General features: G+C 43.6%; 3 protein-coding genes across 5 annotated transcripts; 2 read left to right on the top strand and 1 right to left on the bottom strand.

Annotated features, from left to right (window-relative positions):
* Positions 1-55: 55 nt before the first annotated feature.
* nup43 (nucleoporin 43) lies at positions 56-6,815 on the top strand. Of its 2 annotated transcripts, none has more exons than XM_080491411.1 (8): positions 56-287; positions 1,664-1,786; positions 2,181-2,258; positions 4,443-4,605; positions 4,718-4,853; positions 4,960-5,111; positions 5,210-5,330; positions 6,325-6,815. In XM_080491411.1, the coding sequence occupies exons 1-8, from the start codon at positions 168-170 to the stop codon at positions 6,419-6,421; spliced, it is 990 nt and encodes a 329-aa protein (XP_080347537.1). In that variant the 5' UTR covers positions 56-167; the 3' UTR covers positions 6,422-6,815. The 2 variants fall into 2 exon arrangements, with proteins under 2 accessions (XP_080347537.1, XP_080347538.1); XM_080491412.1 differs by having other exon boundaries at positions 110-287; positions 5,210-5,335; positions 6,325-6,638.
* On the bottom strand, positions 2,522-4,055 carry LOC308126788 (uncharacterized protein). The gene is made up of 2 exons (XM_080491410.1): positions 3,232-4,055; positions 2,522-3,022 (listed from the first exon to the last, which is right to left on the bottom strand). Exons 1-2 carry the CDS (start codon positions 4,046-4,048, stop codon positions 2,610-2,612), a joined length of 1,230 nt encoding a protein of 409 aa, XP_080347536.1. The 5' UTR covers positions 4,049-4,055; the 3' UTR covers positions 2,522-2,609.
* Positions 6,816-8,255: 1,440 nt separating the features above from the next.
* lats1 (large tumor suppressor kinase 1) lies at positions 8,256-17,224 on the top strand. Of its 2 annotated transcripts, none has more exons than XM_080490477.1 (8): positions 8,256-8,409; positions 9,469-9,914; positions 10,604-10,718; positions 11,126-12,567; positions 13,353-13,935; positions 14,248-14,430; positions 14,611-14,717; positions 14,789-17,224. In XM_080490477.1, exons 2-8 carry the CDS (start codon positions 9,567-9,569, stop codon positions 15,290-15,292), a joined length of 3,282 nt encoding a protein of 1,093 aa, XP_080346603.1. In that variant the 5' UTR covers positions 8,256-8,409; positions 9,469-9,566; the 3' UTR covers positions 15,293-17,224. The 2 variants fall into 2 exon arrangements, with proteins under 2 accessions (XP_080346603.1, XP_080346604.1); XM_080490478.1 differs by having other exon boundaries at positions 8,283-8,409; positions 9,466-9,914.
* The last annotated feature ends 795 nt before the right edge of the window (positions 17,225-18,019 follow it).

Genomic DNA, 18,019 nt, shown 5'->3' with positions numbered 1-18,019 from the left:
TTAAATCTGACTGCGAGAAAAACTGAAGCTTCTTGGTTTTTGGTCTGTCTGGCTCGCCGTAATTACGTACAAAGTGGCAGGCGCGTATACTATGGTTGTCTGTGCATGCTAAGCTAATATTACCAACATCTTACTCGTTTCCGTTAGACAGAACCGTCTGTGTTTCAATGGAGAGCATAAATGCCAAATACGTATCCCAGAAAATCAGCAAGACGAGGTGGCAGCCGGTGTCTCATTCGGAGCTGCAGCAACCAGATATCTTTGCGACTGGCTCATGGGACAACGAGGTTAGCGTTCATGATTCACACAACGCGCCAAACGTCATGAAAAAATAACGCTATTATGGCTATTTTTGTTATTTGATTGACTGGCACGTGTTGTTACGAACAACTTAACATTTATGACTTATCTTGACCTTCGTGTGTCCTTTCGGCGTGATTTAACTTTTGAAAAAGTTTTCCTCGCCTGAGTTTAAATAATTTATTGACAATTGGAACATTATTTTTGGTTTATTTTCCTTTTACAACATATCCACCATCCAAATCAGTAGTCCTGCAATAGGCTTCAGATGTATGTGAATAACGGCAGCAGCAGGCATCTGTGCACATTGTCCATTGTCCTGGTAGAAATCCTCTCAAAGTAGTTTGAATCAGGTTAACTGGACTTCATCAGCTCTCAGGAGTCATAATAGACAGCTGTACAGATTAATGTCAGTGAGAGATTTGAAGGAAGGATTACTATGATACATTAACATAGAAATACAAGGTATTCAAATATTTCTGTTGAGTTACATTTCTTAACTGAAGTGTCTGAAAGACAGATTAAGGTAGATCAGAGATCATAAAAACACTGATATATACGATGTACATGTCTTGTCAGCACACATTAACTATTTGAAAATGTTTTGGGAGAATGTTGTTTTACATGATTATGACATTGATTAAATGACAGCAGGTTTCATATTTATTTTTCTCCTGCAAAAAGAAGGGTATCTGCTGATTTCAATTTACTCACTGCTGCTTACACTATTTTAGTCTGATTCGGGCAACACACTGACACCTGCACCTAGAGCAGCGAAAGCTGGCTTCCATATTGCAAAAAAAAAAAAAGCGTCGTTGTCATCATCAGATCCATAGACTTTCCGAAAACTGCAGAAATCGTACAACCTGTATCTAACATTGACTTGAAGACACAGTGTCATACAGGATGTTAACTTTTTGGGAAGATTTGGACACCCCAAATAAAACATAAAGTTGAAACTGTGCTTATTGTTGGGGCAAACAAAGGAAGCAACGTGACCTGGTTTTGTGTGAGACCTCTCACCAGATGTAAAGTTCTTCATGGGCTTCACAAATCTTTCTACATTTAAGTATAAACCCTTGAAATTGATAATTTTACTGGCAACACTTGAGATCAAATTAAGTTCTATGGCACTGCACATCTAAAATGATTGTCAAATCCCTGATTAAGGCTTAATTATAGCCAATTTTCACTCCTGGCATTTTGATTCATTTGGTTTGAGCATTAGGAATGCTACTCCTCCGGATGTTGTTTTTACTATAACATTTGAGTTGGACTCAAGACGTCTGAAAGGTTTGTCACATAGCAGCAGTTCAGGAATTTGTTTGTCTGAAGCATTCGTTGTTTTGTGTGTCTCCTACAGGTCAACAAGATTTCCATTTGGTCCATCGGGAGTCATGCAAGTGACGGTATCGAAGACGGATTTGAGGGAGACCCGCAGCTTTTGTGTGAACACAAGCATGATGGAGATATTCTTGACCTTCAAGTAAGACACTCATGGATGTGAATCTAAGTCATCCACCTGCAATAGGCACAGTGCTGCGATTCGTTTTCTAGGATCAGTTAGGATTTTATTTTTATGTGTCAGCCAACCAGCTCTGTTGATGCTATTATTGTGATATTTTTGGTCTTGCCAAACGAAATAAAGGCAGTTTGTGGAAGATAGTTGTAAATGTTTGCTACAGTTTTAGTTTTTTTTAATGCTCTTTATACAATTTTACTGAACTAGAATGAAACAGCCCTGTTTTCAAATCGGAGCTTTACGAAGAGATTTTAAATAATACTTCATATTAATGTTACGTGTACCTTGAGTACAAGTAGATAACCTGAATGGCCTATTCTATAATAACCCCCCCCCCCCCTTTTTTTTTTTAATCCAGTTCTTGGACCAAGAAAGGATCGTCACAGCATCGTCAACAGGAGCAGTCACCGTTTTTCACCACAACCAAAAGAGTCAGGTGAAGTCATGAATCCAGTTTCATGTATTAGGTGATCTAACAAGCCAAAGTGTGATTTTTCCAACTCCAGATACAAAGTAGACTCTGGATGTGTCTGTTTATTTTATGTGCACTAAACCTGGAGAAACAGTTTTTTATTTTATTTAAATCACTTTAACATTTATCAATTGTTCTATCTTCTATACCACTAAACTTTTAGTCGCAGGGTGCTGGACCCCAGCGGACTGTGGGTACACCCTAGACAGATAGCACAAAACTCAGAAGACTTTGGAAAGTTTATTCACATACAGTTATGCAAAATTAAGCGTGGTCGGTCTCTCTATTAGTAGTCCTCTGCACATCAGTCTCTTGTCATGGAAAATGTCCCACAGGTGTCTGGAAAAACGAAGCAAGGTTGTGCCGGGCATTGAGTGCAGAAGGTGTTCTGGCTGCGGACTGCTGCCTAGTATTGATCAGGTCATTGTCCCCATCCACATGCCGCCTCCACTCGCCCGGTTGGACCTCTCCAGATGGACTTGTGCTGTCTGTGTAGTTTGCAGAGATGTATCTGGTGTTTTCTGTATTTTCAGTATCTGTGCATGTAAGAAAGTTGTGTAGAGCTACACAGGCCTTCACTATATGGACAGTGTTGTCTTGGCTGCATTCAGTTGGACGTCCAAACACTTTCCACCTCGATGCCAGGATACCAAAGGCATTCTCCATGATCCTGGTTAGCCGGCAGTGATGATAGTTATAAGTCTGTTGCTCGACGGGGAGGTTGGCGCCTGTAAAAAAAGAGAAGTTACAGATTTATAATATTGAAGTTACAGATTTATAAATACTACATATGATAGTAAACAAACAATAGGCTACACACACAAGTACATTACAAGGATCCAACGTATCATATTGCTTTCAAATAAAGGGTGTAACATAGTGCTTTTATCCAACAACCCAGTAGCTAGTCAATGTTGAAAGTTACCACTATAAGTACCAGGGTATGGGTGCATCAGGTTGTCATGCAGTGGGAAAGCTGCGTCTCCCACGAAGGCATGTGGGTTGATCACATCTGAGCCCGGCAGGTTGGTGGGTGGCGGGATCGGCAGTTTCCCGTGTGTGAGCCTCGAACCGAACACACTGTCTCTGAAAATGTCACTGTCACTTTCACGACCGTAGTCCCCGGCGTCCACGATCGTGAAGCGGTAGCGAGCGTCACATGCCGCCATCAGAACAATGGAGCGGGTCCATTTACTGTTGCAGTCACCGCCGGACTTTGGATTTGGTTTGATCTGGACACGTTTGCCGCCGACGACACCCAAACACAGTGGGAAGTTCCAAACTCTCCAAAACTCCTGTGCTATATCCGCCCACTTCCCGGGCGACGGGAAGGCAACAAAGTCCGGCTGCAGGGCGCTCCAAAGGGCTCGAGACACCTCCGGTATGATGAGTGCAACGGTGCTGTTGCCCAGTCTGTAACTGTCTGCCAGGCTCTTCTGTGAGCACCCAGTTGCTAAAAAGCGCAAAGTGACAGCCAGCCTTTCGGCCACACCGACCGGAGCCCGGTGTGTTTTTGAGTGGTGGATGTGAGGAGCGATGCGATGCGCCAGCTCGTCAAACTTCGAGGCGGACATACGGAAGTACAGATGATGCTTCTCCTCGTCGACACTTCTCATTTCCTGCACTAGTGTGCTGAATTCTCCGTCCCTGGTCCTGTTCGCGTTCAGTGGCCGCACATCGTATCTCCTCCTTTTGACTTTACCCTCCTCCTCATTCAGGAGCTCTGCTTGTTTGCGTTTTAGCGGGGACGCCATTTTTGCTGTCAATGCACATGCGCGCAGCGTGTTTCTCGACGTGAAATGCTTGGACCAATGCGCATGCCTGAACCGCGTGATGACGTAAACCCAGAAGTGTCGTATGAATGGAGAATGAATGTTTCGAGACTAAGCAATGGAAGGGCCTTGTGTGATCAGAAGAACTCTCAGTGCCAAATAGCACTAACAGATATTTCATATTCCAGCATGCCCCCCCAGATATTTTATGTATGATTTTATAAATCCTGAAGTGAATGTATCCAAAAACAACAACTGATTTGTGACTTGATGTTACTTTTTTTTTTTTTTTCCCCCATTTTGCCTGTTTGTGTAATTGTTTTAAGATACATGTCCTTGTTGTGTCATGTCCTGTCTTTGTTTCTCTTGATTGCAGACATTATCAAACGCTCAGCACTGGTCGAGAGCGCATCGTTACCCGTGTGACAACGCTCCCTGCACAGGTGTCGTGTGCAGCAGTCCGGAGATTGTTTCTGTTGGCGAAGACGGCAGAATCATTGTTTTCAGAGCAGACCAGGGAGGAGTGGTTCGAGTCATCGGTAAATATGAGATCAAAATCCAGATTATCCGGTTAGGGGGAAATTCATACAGGATTACAGATTTCTGTGATTTACACTTGTGTGAAATATGCCGAAACACTTGTTTTGAAAGATAACGCAGACAGCAGCACAATCCACGCAGTGACGTACTTGAGGACTACAGAGATTTTGACGGTGAATTCAATTGGCCAGCTCAAGCTGTGGGACTTCAGACAGCAAAGCAGTTCACCGTCTCAAATCCTCTCCCTGTAAGACGCATTCAGAAGGATTTTCCTGTTTTGTGTAATTCTATTTATTGATTTATTTTAGTGTTGGGCTCAATGAAATTTTACTTGAGTGTGGTATTTTTTTCAGCTCAGGGGATCGAGTCCCTCTACACTGTGTAGACAGACACCCAAACCAGCAGCACATCATAGCCACTGGAGGCCAGGATGGCATGCTCTGTGTCTGGGATGTACGGCAAGGAAACACACCCTTCTCCCTCATGGAGGCGCACTCTGCTGAAAGTAGGAATTGTTGTGGGAAGATCAATGCATTTTATGACTTTGTCGCATGTTGCCTAATGAATTGATTCATGTTTTGTTTTTTCTTATTTTCTAAACAGTGTGGGAAGTCCACTTTCACCCAACCAACCCAGATCATCTGTTTACATGTTCAGAGGACGGCTCATTGCTGCACTGGGAGACTTCGTCACCCTCAGACATGCCCTCCTTCCTTCAAGGAAAGTTTTGTTTTCAGAGATTAATTGGCTTCTATGGTGTTTGGTTAGACTTTGAAATGACACTACATCAGTTACACCCTGCAAAGTACTACCTTTGTATTGAAAAACAAAAAACAAGTCTTTTAATGAGATGTCAGATCTTTTACCTACATACATTTACAATCCTCATGAGGTAGGTACTTAAGCTGCATGAGCAAGATCAGATGAAAAATATCATTTTTGTTTGTCGTCTTGGGCTGGAGATGTGGAAAATGTGCAAAAACAGGTTGCCAACGGCAGCCTTTAGTCCTGTAGGTTCGTTGAATAAATTCAACAGCACATATGTATTAGTGTAAAATGCTTGTTTTACCTTCATTTAGTACAATTGAAAATATAAATAGTAGTAAGATTTTGATAATTAACATGAAGTATATCCTTTTAAACACTAATAGTTTTCTGTCATTAAAAGTTTGTACAAAGACCAATCACTTTTATTGCTTAATGTCAGCAGAGGTAGTTATATATTTTTAAACTGATTCTATAAATTAGCAAAATGTGGTTATTGTCCATAGTACTGTGAGTATCCCCTGACTGCAGATGGTGCTTTGATATTGTTTATATGAATGGATCTTCCTGCTCTTTACACATATTGGATGCTGTCTATCATGTTGCATTAGGGTTCATAACTGGATGTCAATCCCTCACTAGCCACCATATGTATCCTGTACTCTCTGGTTAACTGGCCATTATTATCTATAATACACCTTCATCCATCCTTGAACTACTTCCAGATTACCTCCCCTCCTACATGTAATGTAGACAGTCCAGCCTGCACTCCTATTTTTAAATATAATATGGTATGTATGACAGGCCCCTCTTGAATAGAAGTCCCTGATGTCAACTAGATAATCTCAGTAAACTAATATATGAAATAATAACTATCAGGCTGTGAGATAATAAAGGGACATGGTGTCTTGTAGTAGGTTATTTTATGCTCTTCTCTTTAACTGTCTTCACAGGTGGCAGGAGCAGCAGTATGATGTCTCGCAGTGCGATGGCTCCAGCTGGAGGGAACCAGTCCCTGATCAGTGCCTGGCTCAGCGGAGACTCCAGTAAAGGCCGTCTGGAGACCACTCACATGCTGCCCAGCCAGACGCTCCCCGTCAACAGCCTGGACGTGCTGGGACAGTGTCTTGTCTGCGGGACCGACGGAGAGGCTGTGTTTGTTAACAGACAAGTCCCAGTTTAGCGGAGCTGCGAGGCCACAGGAGATGCGGATGAAGATGTTTATTTCAGGCACAATAGAAGATTATTTTGTCTGTTGATGCAGTTTGGCTCAAACACTGTATGATGAGACTTTTGGTTTGCTTGTGTAATTTGCCTTCGGGCACGAGTCTCAGTGATCAACATCTATTCAGGATTTTGTAAATCATTCCAACTGAATTGTTTCCACAGCAAAACATTTTGTATGAATTAAATGTATAACTTTAAAATAAATAAAACACTTCTTAAAAAAACATTCTGGAACTGTATTGACTGAAACATGAGCATAATCTTTGAATGTGTACTGTATATAAAACATGCAATTTCTTTGTTTTTAGCAGGTAAGCAGGAGTTCTTTAAGTGACGTGAATGAGGAGCTGAAATGATTTTTAAAAAAAAACATTTATATGTAGTTAAAGTCAAGACAGTAGCTGTATTTGTCTCAGGTTTATGTTTTTTTAAACAAAGCAGTATAAAGTACTTCTCATCAAAAAAAGCCAATACGTACAGTGCATATGGATCTAAAATCATTTTTAGAAAACAGGAGAGCTTTCAGATATTTCTACCTGGCTACCATCTTTCTTTAGTTTCAGACTTGGATTAAGAGGTCTTTTGTGTTTGAATCTTTGTAGCATTGTAGATGTTTTTATTTCTTTTTCAAGCTTAAACAACAGCATGGAGTGGCTCAGACACCTACACAACAGATTTGTACAAGAAAAAAACAAAGGTATTGATTACAGGTGAATGCATGATGAATTAGATTGGCTATTTTCACATAGACACTAGTTTTTAAACATATTTAAAAGAACAGACTTGTCAAAACAAAAAGTGAAGGCAACATTTAAAAAAATCAACCAGCAGTGGGCTTAAATATGAACATTTACCAGTGTTTACCAGCTCAGGCCCAAGATACTCTAAATATGGATCCCAGAGCTTGTGAAAGGAGTCCTACAGTGTGACACACACACACAAAGACAATTTGGGTCCAAATGTAACTAAATCACAAATATTCCTTAGTTTTTGTAGTATATCCAACCAACATTCTTCCATTTCAGGACAGTCTCTATGCCACACACCATGAATATTATCACAGACAACAATTTTACATTGAAGACAAGCCACCATTCGATTTATCAATAAATGTAAATGAGAAGGAATTATTGATATTTTTCTTTCTGGTTCCAATCGCTGACCAGCAAGGATGTGAGGCCCCGTCCAAAGCTGCTATTGCAGAGTAATTTTCCACAGTGTATAACAATTAGATAATTACCTATTTATTCCGCATTTTTTTATTTAAGGAGATGCATATTATTTGTGATACAAACACATTGAAAAAAGTATTACTCAGCAATTTATTTTTAATGGCAAAATAACAAAGTTAACAGAATAAAATCAGTATCTTTCTTGAATAGAAACCTGTCTTGCTTCATAGAATAAAAATACATATTTCTTTAACAGAACTCTGTCTGGCTTGAATTACAACAGAATGAATATAAAATCAACTTAGAATTTTATAAATTAATGTAAAACAATAGAAATTGGCATATTGAACAAGGCAAAAGAGGAATACAGTATGTGACTGAGAAAAGTCTCGTGAGAGTCACTCGTCAGGTGCGACCTTTATTGTGTCGCGAGCCGGAGGTTGAGCACCAGTCACGGTGCGTTTAACTAGTTGTACTTGTCATTCAGACATCCCAGGAATTCAACACGGCAAGGAGCCAGACAGCACGGCACGACGGGGACATTTCTCACTTTGAATTACGTCCTCGTCGCGGCGGGAGAAGCCCACAACAAACAAGAATTATTGGGTAAAAGAAGGAAGCGCGCGGAGGAGGAACGCGGTGAGTTTTCTCACCGTTCTCAGCTCGAGCTAACAGGTTAGCGTGCGACCTGTTGTTGGATTAGCTCCGGAGCTAATGGACGCCTCCAGCCGCACAGGCCGCGGACCACACGGGCTCAATTTGACTCAGTGCACACTGAACTTACCATATCCACAGCCTCTGACAGAAAGGTCTCCCGGTTTTGGTGACTTTTCTGTGACCTTGACAGGCTGCTTGAGTAGTTAACGCGCAGGTGCCTGACGCAGGGGAATTAGCATGGAGGTAGCCGCTCTGTTAGCATGTGATGCTACTCTAAATAGTAGAGAGGAGAGGAGAGGAGGAGGAGGAGGATACGGTTTCAGTCCAGGTAAGTTTATCTACTTTAAAATGCTGTCCAGCAAGTTCATGCCGAAGCACCACGGTCAATGTCTCATAAGATCAAAATGAGTAAACCTGTTGGCACGCTGGAGCAGTTCAAGGCAATCCAATAATAAAAAACTGATCAAAAGTCAAATCTACAACAGCTAAAGTTGGAAATAATTACTGAGCTGTGTTAGAAACTTAAAAGATTTGATGGTAATGTTTGTAATAGGATGTAAAAAACAAACAAAAAACAATGCCATCAATCGGATTGGAACATAGGTAGGAAAAATATGCGCTTATAAAGTATTAATAGGTTATGAATTAAAAAAGTAAAGTGTGTATTAAGCAACTGTAATTAGACCTCAGCATTTTAGTTAGGGACAAATAAGACTGATTTATGATTAAAAAATAATAATGATAATAATCTATGGAAATTTGTCCAAGGTGTTTCCTTGTACAAAACTAAGAAGTGTTTTAAAGTAACCCATTTTAAAGTTGGTCCAGAAACATTCAGGAAATAAGTATTAACATTTTAAGGATTGGTGTGTTGTGATATCTCCTGGTGAGCACTCACCAGCAAATATAACCTCATCAAAGAAGTTTTTTGTAACCCTTTCAATTGACCTCCCTCCATCATATTTGCCTAACTTGTTAGGTAGCATGACATTACTTGGAGTGCTTGTTTATCTAACCATGTGTTTGTGTTATTTCCAGCAGCAGCGTGCAGATGTGAGGGCAGATATCAGCGACTCTCACTATCCCAGGAGTAGTGACGTACTCTTCATCCACATCACTGTTGATATAAATGCTCTTACATGAAGAGGGGGGAGAAACCCGAAGGATACCGACAGATGAGGCCCAAGACGTTCCCAGCCAGCAACTATAGCGGCAACAGCCAGCAAATGCTGCAGGAGATACGGAATAGTCTGCGGAACTTGTCCAAACCCTCCGACCCACCGAAAGGAGACTTTGGTTTACCTGTGAAAATGCACCCGGAAGATCCGAGGCAGCAGGGGCGCAGCAGCAACCCGAAAAACCATTACCAGAAGGCCTTACAGGAGATACGCAAGTCCCTGCTGCCTTTCGCCAACGAGTCCAACACATCAGGCTCTGATGTTAACAAACACATGTTGTTGGAGCCCCCATGTGCTGGCTTTGAGGAGGTAAGAAGCCCGTTTTTGTTTTGTTGTCACACTTCCAGGTTCTTGCAAAAGATTGTGGGGAAATGTCAGTCTATACATATCTGTGTAACTGAGCGTAATGGCGTGGTGCGCTTTGTCTGCAACAGAATTCTGTGTAAAATGACTGGAATGCAAAGTGGAATGACAAGTTGTACAGTTTGACAATATGAGCACTTCCTTTGTTGGTACCTGACACTTGTTTTGGTTGCACGCATGCCATTCAGGTATGAGGTGGAGTGATGTTCGACTGTAACAAACATCTGTAAAATGTGTGTGGGGAAAATGAAAAATAGCAACAGGTATTGCACTTCGCTAGTTAGAATTTTGTCTTTTGGTTTGTTTGCAACTGAATGTTAGAAGTTTAGAGCCTCTGCTTCCTAAAATAATGTACTTTGATGTGTCAGGTGAATGAGATCTGGCTGTCTGAATGAAAGATGTTATGAAAGCCTGTTATTATCTTTAATGAGCCTCTACAATGTACGTTTTCTAATTGGTTGGTCAGGTTTGATTTGTTTGAAAAACAAACTGCTGTGACTTCCATAGTAAACACAGTCACCTGATGTGCATCAGGCAGGCATTCATTCCACTTCCTAATTGACTACTTTGTGGCTCATTTCCCAATTATATCATTAACATAGCTCACACTCTGAATGTGTTCTTTTTTTCTCAAGCCAAGCAACCTTCGGGGTGCACCTACAGATTATATGAGTAAGCCGAGCTACCAGGACCCAATGAGGGAACAAATGACTGCTGCAAACCCCTCCACTGCAGGCCTGAAACCCCCGGGTATGTAAACAGTGTTCGGTGAATAACTTCTTTTATTACCCGCCAAGTTTTCTTGGCAAAATTTTTGCTTTTTTTTCAACAATGGGATAGCCATGTGTTTGAGGGCACGAGTCATTGTGTCATTTAAAGAAAGAGGTTGAATGGAAAATAACTTCTGGTGATTTGGAAATGACTGTCTGCCAGTTATCATTTATCTATTACAACAAACAAAGCAAACTGTAAAAATTAAATCTGTTATAATTCAAGTATTTGTATCATTCCAAATAACAGTGTAACTACACAAATAGCTATGAGTTATTGAAATACATTCCATGTTGTGTTTATGTGAGTATTTACACAATATATACACCAAAAAAACAGCTGTCATGTTTTACAAGTGAATGTATGTTTTGCTTGTGTCTCTACAGGAGCTTCTCATATCTCACAGGCCGTGCTGAGGAGACCGAGCTGGAAGGGCTCGAAGGAGTCTCTAGCACCTCGACATGGTCCCCTGGTGGTGGATGGGATGATGTACCGCTCAGACAGCCCCGGCCCGCCTCCTGCCTTTAATCAGGGCCACCCTGCCAACAACCAGAGGGTCAACCCTCCTCTGCCGCCTCAGGTGCGCAGTGTCACTCCTCCACCAAGCCGGGGGGCCATGGCTCCCACGTCGTCTTGGGACAGCAACCCATCAACAAAGCGCTACTCTGGAAACATGGAGTATCTTGTGCCCCGCATCTCGCCAGTACCCCAGGGGGCGTGGCCCGAAGGTTACCCGACGGGAGCGTCTCAGAATCAGCGTGGGATTAGTCCAGTTCCTGTGGCCCACCAGCCCATCATAATGCAAAGCTCAGGGGGAAATAAGTTCACTTTCCCCTCCAACTGGTCTCAAAATGGCTCTGCTCAGCAGGACTACATGGCAGGAGGCAGCAGACAGCCTCCTCCGCCGTACCCGGTCAATCAGAGCAGCCGGCACAGTCCCACTGACCAGCAGATGCAGGCAGGAGGACCTGCATCCTCTCCTTCTTACCTGAACGGGGGAAACATCCCCCAGTCCATGCTGGTTCCCAACCGAAACAGTCACAACCTGGACATGTACAGCATCGGTCTTCCTCAGTCCTGGCCCCAGGGACCTCTGACCTCCAACCAGCCTCAGTCGTCCTCTGGCAATGGCAACAACCAGGATCTGTCCCCGTCATGGCAGCACAACAAGCCGGTCCGCTCTAACTCTTTCAACAACCACCAGCTGAACAGCAGAACCGCTCACTCTGCCAGCTCGCAGCCCTCCGCCACCACGGTTACTGCCATCACACAGGCTCCCATCCTACAGCCCGTGAAAAGCATGCGGGTACAGAAACCTGAACTGCACACTGCCGTCGCTCCGACTCACCCACCTTGGCAGGTACCCCCACCTGCAGCTGCACCCGCCTACCCAGAACCCCCCGCGCCTGTGCGTCAAATTTCTGGAGCAGCAGAAGCACCCAGTTACCAGGGCCCCCCTCCACCCTACCCAAAGCACCTGCTGCAGCAGCAGGCTGGCGCCCCTCCAGCCTACGACCCCGGGGCCAACAGACTCGTGGGTAGAGAGGAAAACCCTGAAGAGGAGAGCAGCAGCGGTGACAGCACCAAGACCTCGGAGAGCCCGGAAAGTGGAGCAGCGACTGAGAAGGAGAACAAGCAAATCACCACATCTCCAGTTCCAGTTCGCCGAAGCAAGAAAGACGAGGAGCGGAGGGGGGAGTCCGGAAGGGTCAATCTGTATTCTCCCCAGGCCTTCAAGTTTTTCATGGAGCAACACGTGGAGAACATTCTGAAGAACCATCAGCAGCGGATTCGCAGGAGGAAGCAGCTGGAAAGTGAGATGCAAAGGGTAGGAACGCTGATTTTAATAAAACAACACGCCCAGTTACAAATATGTTTTTCAACTTTTTTCTATTTTCCAGTCTTGTTTGCTCTCTTTTCATGGCTGTGTAATCTGTCACTGATCTGTTTCCTGCTGCTCTTGTTTCTTCTCAGCTGCTTTTCCTCTATCTTTCTCTCCTTCCTTCCTTGCTGTCACTAACAGCTGATATAAAAGGTAAAAGTATCTGCTGTCCGGTCACACAACACAACACAACACAACACAACACAACACACATCATCAGCGAAACATGTCATGTTGCTAGACTTTCATTTATTTATTTATTTTTCTTAAATTTTTATGATTGGGTTCACACTTGTCAGCTTTAGTATGATTGAAGTGATTCCTGTTCTACGTTTCATAAACTCTTTGTGAGTTCTCAACCAGTTAAAACTCTAGCGAGAGCATTGTTGTCCTGAGGCCCGTCGTATGTCTTCAACATTCAATGTGCTGTTTAATGTTGAATATGTTAATGTCAAACTGAAATATTTTTTAATTAGTTGTCTGCTCTGATCTGATAACTGTGTGAACGCATCCTGCATGCGCTGCCTTGTCAATGAGAGCGTGGTAAACCCAGACGGTGGCAGGGGAGACTGCATGCGACCCGATGAGCTCTGTCTGATTGGTCGTGACACTGCTGCATGGTTTTATTTAACATGGAGATGTACAGCTGCATCTAGGTTCCAATGCACCTGTCTAACCCGGACATGTGATTCGTTTCTTTGTTTTCCTGACGGCTTTTGTTTCGTCCTCAGGTGGGTTTGTCCTCAGAAGCCCAGGAGCAGATGCGCATGATGCTCTGTCAAAAAGAATCCAACTACATCCGGCTGAAGCGGGCCAAGATGGACAAATCCATGTTCAAACGAATCAAAACTCTGGGCATCGGAGCGTTTGGCGAGGTGTGCTTGGCCAGGAAAGAAGACACGGGAGCGCTGTACGCCATGAAGACGCTCCGCAAGAAGGACGTGTTGCTGAGGAACCAGGTGGCTCACGTCAAAGCCGAGCGAGACATCCTGGCTGAGGCCGACAACGAGTGGGTGGTGCGCCTCTACTACTCCTTCCAAGATAAGGACAACCTGTACTTTGTCATGGAGTACATTCCTGGAGGGGACATGATGAGCCTCCTCATCCGGCTGGGAATCTTTAAGGAGGAGCTGGCCCAGTTTTACATCGCGGAGCTCACCTGTGCCGTGGAGAGCGTCCACAAGATGGGCTTCATCCACCGAGACATCAAGCCCGACAACATCCTCATCGACCGAGACGGACACATAAAGCTGACGGACTTTGGTCTGTGCACTGGTTTCCGCTGGACACACGACTCCAAGTATTACCAGAGTGGTTAGTATCATTCAATACGATTGTTGATGTGTGCGGCTCCACGAGGAACCTTCTAGATGCATGGAACGTAGTTCTTCAAAATGCTTCAGCTGACTCTTGATATTCTCGCTGTTGGACTCACTAATGGTTTCACAAAGGAATTATTATTTTATTTATGTCCTTTTCACTTAGAAATGTCTTGATTCACGTTTGCTGATTAATTTTCTGTTGTCGGCCTCGTTATTTTAGATGGTCTGTTCACTTTCAGACGGGTTTTTTCTTATTGTTTAATGTACATTTATCTGTCAACACTCCCCTCTCTCCCCCTCCCAGGGGACCACGTGCGGCAGGACAGCATGGACTTCAGTAAAGAGTGGGAGGATCCGGCCAACTGCCGCTGTACAGACCGTCTGAAGCCTCTGGAGAGGAGGAAGGCCCGGCAGCACCAGCGATGTTTAGCGCACTCTCTAGTGGGGACGCCCAACTACATCGCTCCAGAAGTGCTGCTCCGGACAGGTACAGTGGGACTCGGCTTCCAGGAGTACCAACATCAGTATCAGGCTTCATTCATCTGAAGCAGATACTTCAATAAATACTGTTTGTGATTCTTCAAGCTGAACTCTGATTGCTGCACCAGTTACAACACGTTTTCCAGAACCTCCTCAGAGAAAGTGTTTACTGCGTTTGCCTCTGCAGGATACACGCAGCTCTGTGACTGGTGGAGTGTGGGCGTCATCCTGTACGAGATGGTTGTGGGACAGCCCCCTTTCTTGGCGACCACGCCCCTGGAGACGCAGCTGAAGGTATGCGAGGCGCCTGCAATGAAATGTGTCTCCTCCTCTGTCTCCTCACGTTGTTTCTCCCTGGGAAACAGGTGATCAACTGGCAGAGCACGCTGCTCGTTCCCCCACAAGCCAAGCTGAGCGCCGAGGCGTCGGACCTCATCGTGCAGCTGTGCCGCGGGCCCGAGGACCGCCTCGGGAAGAACGGCGCCGACGAAATCAAAGCCCACCCCTTCTTCAAGAGCGTGGACTTCTCCAGCGACCAGCGGCAGCAGGCGGCGCCGTACATCCCCACCATCGCTCACTCCACCGACACGTCCAACTTCGACCCCGTGGACCCGGAGAAGATGTGGAGCAGCGACAGCGACGGCGAGGACGACCTCAACGACACCCTCAACTGCTGGTTCCGCAACGGCAAGCACCCCGAGCACGCCTTCTACGAGTTCACCTTCCGCCGCTTCTTCGATGACAACGGGCACCCGTACAGCTGCCCCAAGCCCATCGAGTACGAGGGTGACGGCGACGGCGAGGACGAGGCGGACTCTGAGGGCGCGGGCCAGGAGAACACGCAGGGCCGGGATCTGGTCTACGTGTGAACGGTTTTGTACGTGTGCCAGAAGGCGTGGAGGGGGGTTCCAGGACAGAGATTCAGCTTTGATCATAGGAGAGTATGTTGGTAGGACACACTCGCATAAACACAAATGAAAGCATTAAAATGACTTTGCTGAATGAGAAGAGGGAAAGCCTGAGTCCTCATGGCGCCACGGCGCCGGTGCAGCACGTGACAGAGCGGCCGTAACTCCTCATGTGATAAAAATACAAAATCAGCACCTGCAAAGTTGCTGATTGTTGACAAAGACGGCTGTTAATGTGAGACTTTGGAGTGAAAACCTGACGGTGAGGACAGACTTCAGCAGCATGAACGTCTCCTCCTGCTTCCCTCTAAGGCCTCCGCTCTTATCCAGGAATCAAACTCCATGTGGACACAGGCTGCGGACTGTGAGCTCGCTGGTAATCGCTCAGCTTTGCTGCAGGTCAATACATCTGCCTGCAAGCACCACTAATACTCTAGAATACTCTGTGGCAGTAAAAACCTTTCAAGAGGTTTTTAGGTCTTGTTTGGTTAAAAGCACAAACCCCAAATCACTCTTTTGCTCCTTTTGGCTCCATTAACTTTCTTTCTTTTTGTTGCACTTTTTATTGCCAGATATCACTGAATTGAAATTCTGATTAGAAGAAGTATTGAGTTAAACTACTTAAAGTTGTGTTTCCTTGTGGTTCCGGGGGTCGAGGCAACAGAGGAGCTTGTGATTAAGTTATTGATTTAAGGATCATCTGGAACAAAACTAAAGTCAAACATGAAACACGTCATCTTGCCATCGGGTGGATTTCATCACCTCTGGACAGAAGCAGAAGCTTTAATCTGCTCCTCTTCTCAGTTGAATGTGTTTTTATCTCTGCTTTTATGCCCGAGAGGAAAAGGAAGCAGGGAAAACAACAGGGTGCTTTGCGTATCACCCCCCCCCCCCCCCCCTTTTTTTTTTTTAAGCCTTAATTTATTTCACAAACTGTAGCTGGTGATGCTAGAGTGTAGATGCTGTTTGAGTGTGAGAATTACATTTACTGGTTTAAAATGAAAAAAAAAAATTCTTAATTTATATTTTAATCTCTGTTGCAATGGGGATTGTAGTGTTGTAGAGATTTGCTGGGAAGATTTGCTCTAATTATTCATTGCTGTGCCTTGTTGATGATTTTTCTCTTCTTATCTTTCACCAAATATTAAAGGGGGTTCTAATAATCAAGACTGGCATTTTAAAGTGAGAGTAGCAGCAGGAGTTGAATGAACTACAGTAGGATTTTTGTTCTTTTTTTTTTTTTTTCTAATTTATACTTAAAATGTATTTATAAATTAAGTTGTATACAGTGGATGTAAATAATTGTTTCTCTTCCCTGTAAGATGATTTTAGTTTTTGTTTCCTGGGCAGGCCCTCGTCAGTCCTCAGTGCTGCTGCCTTCCGTCAATATGTGACTCTGAACACTAATCCAAGGACTCTGATTAGATTTAATGACTGTGTTTGTTGTTGTTGTTGTTGTTGTTGAATTTAGACTTCATGCTGTCTCTCAACCAAAGCACTAAATAGGCGAGTTGTTTCTTGACACTCATGACCCCACAGAAGTAGTTTGTTGTTGTTTTTTGGTGGCGTTTTATTCCACTATGTCAGACAAGAAAACGTCACTTGGTCTCATCCGCATCGTGACGTTGGGGAGGAATCGCTGTGCTGAAGGAGGACTGGACTCTGTGATCACACATCACTACAAAGTTGTAACCCGCTGTACTACTTTTACTTCTCTTTGTAGGAAAGATCTCTGAATGTAGTTTTTACGGACTTCTCTGTGACCGCTGTCGTTCTGCACTGGTTTTGTGTTTTTCATGCAGAGAGTTTATTTTTGTGTACATTGTTGTTCCGGGAGGTTTGGGATCGGGGATGAGGGTGATCAATAAAAGAATGTAAAGAGGTTCTACAGTCACACCGGAGTCCTTCTTTTTATTCCTTTTTCCTCTAAGCACTACAGATTTGAGCGTTTGATTTATATCTAAGCTGCATAAAGTGTGAACTCATGTGAGGAGAGACTGTAAAAACATGAAGCACAACGCTTCAAGGATCAGGTGCAGTTTTACTCCAGAGAATTATTTTCTTTAGAGTCGTGTCTGCTTTCTAAATCAACTTTTTCAAACCCTAATTTCTGAAGCGGCTGTTGCAGCCTGCTGCCACCAGAGAGCGCCACACTGACCTGCGTGTCTGACATGGTCCCATTTTAAAAGTGGATCTCCTTGATATTGAAGAAATGGCAATTAATCCGATTAGGCCATGGGTTTAATTTCAACATCTCTTTTAAAAGCAACTTCTGTATTTGCACAAAGTTCAAAACCTCAACTCAGAATCTCGTGATTTTGGTCTCTTTGAAATTGATTTTGTACAGCTGGAATCCATGAAGGATCATTTAAGAAAGTTTCCATGGAAACCTCAATACTTTATAGTTTTTCTATAATTTGACCTTAAGACCGTTTTTAAGATTTACTGATGTTATTAAATGTACAAGACACTATTAGATTTAAAAGGTACAACATTTGTTACACTTAAGGTCAACTAAAACTACTTCAGATGAAACTCAAAGGAATTAGTTACAAAATATAAATATTTGAGAATTGAATAATATTCAAGTGTAAATATCAGGCACTTTTGGATCTTGTAGAATAAATTTTATGTACAGCCTCTTTTTTTTTTTTTTTTTTTTTTTTTAAAGACTTAGCGGAGGGGTTT

The sequence above is a fragment of the Lipophrys pholis genome (assembly GCF_963383615.2).
Source record: "Lipophrys pholis genome assembly, chromosome: 21".
NCBI classification, from domain to species: Eukaryota; Metazoa; Chordata; class Actinopteri; order Blenniiformes; family Blenniidae; genus Lipophrys; species Lipophrys pholis.
This window is presented reverse-complemented; position numbering and strand designations above follow the sequence as displayed.